Source organism: Ostrinia furnacalis, unplaced genomic scaffold (genome assembly GCF_004193835.3).
Source record: "Ostrinia furnacalis isolate ACB-3 unplaced genomic scaffold, ASM419383v2 OfSCF4105, whole genome shotgun sequence".
NCBI classification, from domain to species: Eukaryota; Metazoa; Arthropoda; class Insecta; order Lepidoptera; family Crambidae; genus Ostrinia; species Ostrinia furnacalis.
The window spans coordinates 594,605-604,120 of record NW_021134344.1 but is presented as its reverse complement, the minus strand read 5'-3'; the positions used below and the strand labels follow the sequence as shown (position 1 = coordinate 604,120).

The 9,516-nt window shown below is 40.2% G+C and overlaps 1 protein-coding gene across 1 annotated transcript; it reads right to left on the bottom strand.

Moving 5' to 3' along the window:
- Positions 1–809: 809 nt before the first annotated feature.
- Positions 810–9,443, bottom strand: XRCC1 (DNA repair protein XRCC1). Its single transcript, XM_028312769.1, has 7 exons — positions 9,194–9,443; positions 7,978–8,469; positions 7,278–7,425; positions 3,705–3,904; positions 2,414–2,698; positions 1,908–2,056; positions 810–986 (listed from the first exon to the last, which is right to left on the bottom strand). The coding sequence occupies exons 1-7, from the start codon at positions 9,441–9,443 to the stop codon at positions 810–812; spliced, it is 1,701 nt and encodes a 566-aa protein (XP_028168570.1).
- Between the last annotated feature and the right edge of the window lie 73 nt (positions 9,444–9,516).

The window sequence follows — 9,516 nt, the reverse complement described above, 5'->3', positions numbered from 1 at the left end:
CAGCGATAACTGCTCGAGCAGTTGGTATTAACTGCTCAACAAATGACAAGCGCGCGCGCCGTGGAATGAAGAAAGTTGGCGGAGGTAACTGCGCGAGAGCTGTCGACAGCGCGAGCAGTCAGTGTATGGCTGGCGACTGACCGTCCGAATCAGTTGCAACCGCTCGAGCGGTTCGTGTATGTGCGTTCATAGAATTACGCAGTTCACTGTGCAGTCGCAGCTTAAGCTGTCGACCCTGACTGCTTCAAGCGGTCCGTGTATTGCCGGCCTAATATGATGCTTTACTTGCCTTTATTCAGTCATTAATTGATTTTATTAGTGGTATTACAGTTGTAATATTCTTTATAATCTTGTTAATGAGATAAACAAAATGTATATTTTGTGTCATACTTTTCTTTATTATAGAGTAATGATGCTCTGCACAGAGGATGTTTCTGGGGGTTGTATAATTTTTGCTCTTTCGTTTATATCGATTGTAGAATAGGCTAGATGACAAAATTTCAATTATTTGTCTGTCAGACAGATAATTAGAAAATATTACTCATATTTTTATTTTCTTTCATAATTAAATGATAACAGTGCTACATCGAGTTGAAATGTCGCGTTACGTCACGCGATATTTCAACTCAATATAATACTGTAATTATTCGATTATGAAAAAAATTAAAAAAATATGTGTCCAAATTTTTTTTATTATCTGTGACAGACTAAATAGAATTTCGATTTCATTACCCAGTCATCATCCCTATAGTAAAAAACTGAATCGCTATTCAGATATTCTCAAGTGGGTTGGAACCCTAGAGCAGAGTTCACGTGAGCAGGTAATCCTGCACGGGGTAGAGGTCCCGCGCGGCGTGGCAGCGCCACAGCCAGTCGCCGCGCACGCGCGCGCCCGCGCCCCCGCCCGCGCCCCCGCCCGCGCCCGCACCCCCGCCCGCTCCGCACAGCACGTAGCTCACGCTGCTGTCCTCGTCCAGCGTCTCCGCCTGCCGACACAAAATATTTAGGGTTAAAGCCCGGTCTCCGAGCACATAGAATTTTGTCCAATGAACCCAACCTATCCTTATCGCTCGCGCATAATTATGTTGCTGTCGCGCTCGCACACTCACTGCGAGCGCCCGTCGCACAGTCGCCACAGCAATATAATTACGCGCGAGCGATAAGGATGGGTAGCATGGGGTCATTGGACAAAATTCTACGTGCTCACGGACCAGACTATAGCATTCACTTTCCCATCCTACTGAGGTTTCAGACCTGAAAATTGATGATCCTCGCTGACATCTATACACACTGGACTGGCTGATGTCATATTTTTTGTGCCTATTTGATTTTCGCCATTTTGGCGCTGTAGGCCATACTGTAGGCAGATACGAGTGTCCACGGAACTAAAGTTTGTGATTTTCTTTCTCGCTTACTCCTATGGTTACTCCATATAATGAACGTCAAAATTAGCTCTCGGAACACTCGTAGTGGCGCCTAAAATTGGCACAAAAATAAGCTGTCATTTGTGACAGCCTGTCCAGTGGGATGGAGGTCAATGATGATCCTGGACATTTCGAAATACTAATACAGGCGTTAGTATACATGCGACTAGATGTTTAGACTATGTACCACAACCGTTTGAATAAGAATGTTACGGCCAGCCGATATTTATGTTCGTAAACTGAAAGATCGTGAAAAACTATCAGAAGTCGTCAACTATACGATGCAGCTTTGTCAGCTGCGTTGATGACTTCTGACGACTAAGGGTTGCACCATCTTACTTTAACTTTGACAAACTTCAAAAATCTGTTAAACTCCATCCAAAAAGCACCGGTTATCGTCATAGTTACCGTTAAAGTTAGGTGGTGCAACTCAGCCTTAGTATTTACATGGTATATTTTGTTCTAAAGTCACATAATACTCACATCGACTAGCACGCCGCCGTAGGCCCGCACGTAGCGCTCCAACAAAGCCGCGTCGAAGGTGTCGCGCGCGCTCGCGTCGATGACGAACGTGCGGCCCGCGAATATGTTCGGCAGCGAGCGCGCCTTGTCGATGCGCACCGCGCTGGCCTCTGGAATAATAAAACACTGCGTAAGGTGGAGGCAAGGATCTACTTTATGAGACCAAATACTTTACAACAGCTGATGGTAGACATGCAGTGCAGAGCTACTATACAACAAGAAGTGTTATTGGTGAAATTCAGTGTCGTGGAGTGGAGTACCTAAGCCTAAGCATTTATGAAGTAGCGTTAATAATATTATTAAATTAGTAGGTAGTAAATTCAACAACTCTAATGTTAGATGTAGATTGATCAACATACAAAAAAAAACTATCTGCAAATTTTGATATAAAATAACTATGCGTCTAGTTAGTAAGGAAGCTGAAACTAAAAAAATGCAGGCAGTTTAAACTCTAACCTATCAATTACCTCCGTCATCTTCATCAGTCTTCTCGTCGTCGGAATCGTTGACTGTTACATTCCCCTGCATTCGCTCGTCTCGAACGAACATCACGTCCGACGAGTTTGACACATTATTCTGTGACGTATTCGAAACGTTCGCGTCACTATTTCGGGACGTATTCGACACGTTCTTGTCTCGTTTGCTGCTCTCATTTTGGGAGTTTTTGCTCTTCGGAGGGCTGGGCGAACTTTCGGTGCGACGTTTCTTTTGTTTTCGTAACGCTTTTTCTATTTCGTCATCGGTGTCACATTCTGTAATTAAAATATAACACAAAACTGCTTTTTATTCGGTCTTACCTCTTCACGACAGCCCGGTGAGTCAAATGGAGGCTGCGACTTCGCATAATACAAATATTTGTGCTTAGGGTGTTCTTATTTAAATTGTGAATGTATTTTGTATAGAGACGGACAATATGAATGAACGCAAATGTAATTTTTTGAAGCAATGTCTTTTGTTGACAATACCATGAGACACAAAACAACGTTTATAGGCCTATTCAGACCTAAGCGGTATTCGCTACCGTTTGCGGCAGAGAAAACCCAGTGGGTATGCGGTAATAATACTGTTCAGACCTAAGCGGTATTTGCTACCGTCTGCGGCAGAGAAAACGCTCTAGCCGCGGTACTTGATACTAAATACCTGAGCGAAACCCGCGCGGTATGTACCTCTACCCACAGCGGCAGCGAATATCGCTCAGGTTTAAATAGGCCTTAAAAAAGTAACACCACAGAATAATAATAAGTACTACGTACAGAAGTTTTACTTTGCGAAGGTATTTAAAAAAATGTATGCTCAATGTCATTAACAATATGGTGTAATTTAGCCTATCTCAAGAGTCAAGCACCATTTTGTTGACAAACGTCAGTGATCGGCACTGCGCCGAAGCTATAGGGCTGACTTCGGTAAAATGATGTGACGTGAGGTGCCAAACTGCGGAAAATGGCGGAGGAAATACATGATTTAGCATGAATTATCATGAATAATATTAACTACTTATTTACCTCTCAGTGTCTTGGGGCAGCTTAAAAAAAGTTCATTCTGTGTTTTTATTAATATTTAGGCAGTTAAATACTGCACAGTATTTAGTACACCATTTTCTTTATTTTCTTCCATCATACACAAGAATACGCGTGCGTGAGTCAATGTTCGCTCGTATGTGAGTGAGGCCTTGTCGAATAGTATCCTGTAGGTGGGCCATCGTGCGTGTTTTGTTTTCGATGTAAACTCGCGGAGATGAACAGGCCTGGCAGCACTGACCGTCATCGGCCGGCTCGTCCGCTTCTTCATCCTCGCTGAGCGGGCGCTGATGCTGCGGTTCGGTGGCAAAGGCGCGCCAGGGCAGCCGCCGCGAGCGCCGCGCCTGCTCCTCCAGCCACTCGCCGCGCGCCGCCGGCACCGTGCCGCCGCCCGGCGCCGCGCGCACCTGCTTCAGCTTCGGCGTGTTGGGGAACGCGCAACTGTCGAAGGTGCACGTAATGAGGGTTTTCGCGAATGAAAGATCCGCTAGATGGCGGGACGTGGATGTGGGGTCTGAGTGTTGCGTGATTGGTGGATTTTGACATATCTGTCAATGTCATGTCAAAAATAACAAATCATGCAGCATTTGGACCTCGCGTCTACGTATTGCCGTCTGGCGGATTTTTCATTCGCGAAAACCCTCATTAACTGAACTCTTACCCCTTATTAATAAAACGGTACACCTAGGATCAACACTGGATTAAAATGTCATATCCATACTGAATAACAATTTAAGCCGGAGTAAAACTATAGTCTATCCAATATAGCTTGATTAGAATGACGGCTGTCAAACGAATGTGACTTGTGCTGGGTATGTTTCGTACGGTTCACATAGATGTATCGATAAGTTTTTGAAAAAATGAAATAAAAAATGCACCCAATTTTTCTTCATATCTTTATTCATAAAAATGACAATTATAATTTAAATGGCAATGCCAGATTTTGTATGGAAGGTGGCGTCTTTTGTTTTTCGCGCGGCCATCGACCAAACTTTGTTTTTTGATTACAAAATAGTGTAATAAACCAAACTTACTATGGCATGTATACCTCTAAACTCAGTCTGAACCGAGTTACGAGCATTAGAAGTTTGATGATTTTCATACTAGATTTGCTTTTTGCGCGCAAGTTTTGTAAGAAATTGCAACAAAATATTGCGCTATTTTTTTATTGCTCTGATTCTGCTCCATACTGATGTCTGGAGCCTATAATGGATGGTATTGTTTGTTTACACATACAATGTCACTATTTTGTTGCAATTTCTTACAAAACTTGCGCGCAAAAAGCAAATCTTAGTATGAAAATCATCAAACTTCTAATGTTCGTAACTCAGTTCAGACTGAGTTTAGAGGTATACATGTCATAGTAAGTTTGGTTTATTACACTATTTTGTAATCAAAAAACAAGGTATGGTCGATGGCCGCGCGAAAAAAAAAAGACGCCAATTTCCGGCATTGTCTTTTAAAGACAGTAAAATTTAAAATTCATGTCAAGGGTGTACAACCTAAGTCGTAGTCATTATCATCGGTGTTCTTCAGTGGTTTTTTCCTCTCGGTGCAACGGTGCTATGAATACCCAAAAAATTACCGGTGATTGATTTTCGATGTTTGATTATTTAGGAATGAAATGTTTTTTGGTTTTTAATAGTGAACATTTAGAAAAACGTATATCTTGACATAAATATGTTAAAAAATTAGTTGGAAAAAAAATTTGTTAAATATGTAAAAAAAATAGTTTTAATTTAATGTGACATTTGTCGATATGTCCCAACACTAACATTTTTGTAACTCGAGATAACCTTGTAGAGACGTCGTTAATACTCTAGCTTGATTTTTATAATTTCGAATTACTACTTATTGGAGTAATTTAACGCTGCATTTAAACGAAATTAACATTTTTATTGGAAGCACTGTCGTCGAAAATATTGTTTGTAGGTCAGACGTGAATTATTTCTTGTCCGCCAATATTTAGCTCTCATTGATCGCTACTACAAAGTTATGTCGTTACTTTTGATGGCAGCTGTCATTCTCATCAAGCTATATTGGATAGACTATAGGTGCAACTTTGATTATTATGGGGTTTAGTGTCAACAACATGTCATGTCATAATTTTGGGTTTCGCTACGACCAAAAGGTGGTCAGATTACCTCATAAAGGTAGCTGAAAGGAGCTGGATGCAAGTCGCTACCGGTTAACCTGGAAACCATTGTGGGATGCCTATGTTCAGCGGTGGACATCTTGTAGTTGAAATGATGATGGTGTGATGAAACAGCTATCGGTTTTAAATCAGTTTTTCTCTCAGTCAGTGGAACTTAATTTGTTTAACTGCTCTAAATTAATAGGATTCATAATATTTTATCAGACCTGTACAAAACAGCATATCACACTTAAAAACATGTATGGAAGTGCGCACATTACACCGAAACCGATTGATTCTTCAAACAAATTAGAATTGGGCCCAACTATCGGCCGACTAAAAAAAAAAAGATTAAAAATCGGTCGCCTAGGCTTAACCCATTTAGCCCTACCGTACCCTATGTGGTACGGTATATTTTTGAAAATATTTCGAAGTACCAAACTGTTGTTAATTTGTAAAAATGATTATGATAGTAAGCTTAAAGTTATTATTTTACAAAAAAATATTTAAAAATATGTTTTAACAAGTGGTTTCGGAAATATTTAAGAAATTCCTCGACAAAAAACATAAACAATATTTACAATGTATTTAAGAAGGTATAATTTCTTATTATTCATGGTAAATTATGTTATTTATCAATTTTATTTTAAAAATAGAGTAAAATAGATATCATGACTACAAAAAAAAATGTTATTGATATTATTTTTATACGGTTTATTCCAGTCTAAAATAGGTGTATCGTATAAGGTACAGTAGGTCTATGCATGAGCAAATCATGCGAAAAAACATAATTTAATTTTTATTATTTTTATTTGTTTTAGGCTACTGATGCTTCACTGTAATGCCACAACTCATGAAAAAATTTATAATTTCAGCAAACATAAAGCAATTTTGGTATTTTTTTACTGCTGTCTTGTCAGATGACCGCTAATGATGATCAGACTGACGAAGATTTAGGCGATAAAGATAGTGTCAATGTAAATAATAACCCTCAGAGTTTTCTTCGATGGATTTGCTAAATTCCCATCGTAGTGTTGCTAATTGCGATTATGGATAGCACTAAATGTAACAAATCAGAAGAGGACCAGGTCTTCTTCAGCTATCCTCACTAACTTCGGAGAAGGTAGGAAAAAAGAACCAAATGTGGTTAGTATCATAGAAAACGTCTTACAAGATATGCCCAGTGTGATACTAGTGATTTTGTGATTTTATTTTTAATTTATATCATACAAAAATAACTAAAAATCTTCTTTGAACAACGACTACGTTTCGCTTGCTTATAGACCTACTGTACCCTATATGGTACGGGCTCCCCATGGCCCCCTATTTATGGATTATTTTTTAAAATATTTTTTTCATGATTTTTAGGCTTCCCTTTGTAAGTTTTTGCCGAAAAATCTATTTTTATTTACAAAAATAGTTATCGGTCTAAATGGGTTAAAGTAATATCATAGCAAAAAGATAAGGCAGCTAAAGCCTGGTCCGTGAGCACGTAGAATCCCGTCCAATGACCCCAAGCTACCCATCCTTATCGCTCGCGCGTAGCTTGCAGTGAGTGTGCGAGCGCGAGAGCAACATAATTACGTGCGAGCGACAAGGATGGGCAGCTTGGGGTCATTGGATGCGATTCTACGTACTCACGGACCAGGCTTTACCAAATCATAATAATGGTTGACTCACATGAGATGCGTGCAGTTGGGTCCCCAGTCGCGCTCGCAGCGCGCTCCCATACTGAGCCCTAAGTCGCGCAGCGCGGCGCGGCGCGGGTTCACGTAGCCGCTCAGCACGAACACCACGCCCTTCAGGATCGACTGGAAGTCCCCGCCAGCTGCCAAACATCATTAGTGTATCAGCTTTTCATACTTTCTATACTGGACGTAAGCCGTATGTGAAGCGAATAGCGAGCGACTTCGAGCTGTTTACGTCCAGCCAAAAAACTATTTTTTAAATGGCAATGCCAGCTTTTGTATGGAAGGTGGCGTCTTTTTTTTTCGCGCGGCCATAGACCAAACTTTGTTTTTTGATTACAAAATAGTATGTAAAATTATCAAACTTCTAATGCTCGTAACTCAGTTCAGACTGAGTTTAGAGGTATACATGTCATAGTAAGTTTGGTTTATTACACTATTTTGTAATCAAAGGTTTGGTCGATGACTGCGCGAAAAAAAAAGACGCCAATTTCCGGCATGTCTTTTAATCAAGTAAACAAGATCAAAAGTACAGTCGACAGCACATCAACCTATACATTTTTGTTGCAAAATAGCCTGTATTACAACGAGGTAAGACGCCACTGTGTTTAGGTTGATATGCTGTCGTTCGTACCATAAAAAGAATGGGGTACTGAAATCAAATGGTCCAAAAATAAACACAAACAAATTACCTTTCTTAGGATGATTATCATCTCGAGATCTCTTCCTATCTTTTTCGCTGTTATCTCGATTGCTACTTGTGGACGGTTCCTCTTTTGATACCCGACTCGCAGGGTCTGTCCGGTTCTTCCTGTCGTCCTTTGGTGTTCTCTCATTTTTGTCTTTACTTCTGTCGCTAGTGGGCTTATGAGAATCTTCCTTTTTATCCTTACCAGGATTTTCATTGGAAGATTTTCTGTCATGTTTTTTCTCAGTGGTCTTTTTAACTTCGTCTTTGCTCTTTTCGTCCTTGTGCCTCTGCACAATGTTGTCTATTTTCGCGTGCGGCTTATCGTCGTCGTCCGTATACATCAGGTCGTCCCTCTGCCGGTTCGAGCTGCAGGACTCGTCAGGTTGATTCGTCCTTTTCGAGCCGTGTTTAGACAGAGGCGTCTTCACCAGCTTGGTGGCAGAATCGGATATGTTTTTGAGCGCTTGTGACGTCGCCTGTCTGATTTGGGCGCCTGTAAATAAAATCATGATATACTAAAGCTCGCACACTCACTGCTGCCGCCCGTCGCACAGTGGTCTGAAAATGAAGCTCCCATACCATAGAAACTTAATGTCAGAAATTAATAAATAAAAATATGTATTGTGTTTAGTATACCTCCCTTTGTTTTACTAATATAGTATGAAGGGTATTAGTAGCTCCATGTGTGAGAAAAAAAATATGTTAATTTTTTTTGTATGGAAAAAAACACTTAAAGTGGATTTTTTTTAAACTGAATAGAACTGAAGGGCTGGTACTCACATGAGTTATTGCATCATACATGGCGATCAAGATGACATACAATTCTTGTGCCGTTGGGTGCCGCTTTACACGTAGCAAGCTTTGGAAATTTTGAATTTTCGGTAGGTGATATTTCAAGTCTTTGATGTTATTTTATGAAGTTATTAACCGCTTTCAATACGAGAATAGTATGTAAATTATAGCCTGANGACAGATTAAGACACTAATATTATTAAAATACTATTTCAAAATACAAGAAATTGTTGAATATGTGTGTACGAACGTAACACCCGAAACGATGGAATGACCCATTATCTTCCTTATAAACTGCGTAAATATCTCAACATCTTCAATAAGAAGAAAAAATCTGCAAAAATACCTTTGACTCGCCGAAAACTTGTACAAAAACAAGTCTTACCTACATTTTGGCCAGTAAAACAAAGAAAACAAGTGCTTACCATTGCAGATCTCTTCCTCTCCATTCTTGATGGCATACCGAGCTGGACTCAAAGTACTGAGCACAATGGAGCCTGTAGATGGCAAATGAGCTGTCTTCAGCAACACGCAACCCTCGCATTCTTCATACTGATTCCAAAAACTAATCGGATGCTCAGTGTCTATCTCCAAACATGCCTGGTCATACCGCAGAGTCGTCCCGTTACAGTGTCTCAAAAATGAACCAACATTTTCGAACTTAATGAACGACATTTTTGACCCAAAAATCTACATCGATGTGCAAAATAGTTGTTGAAAATACGATGCAATGCAATTTTTAGTTCGC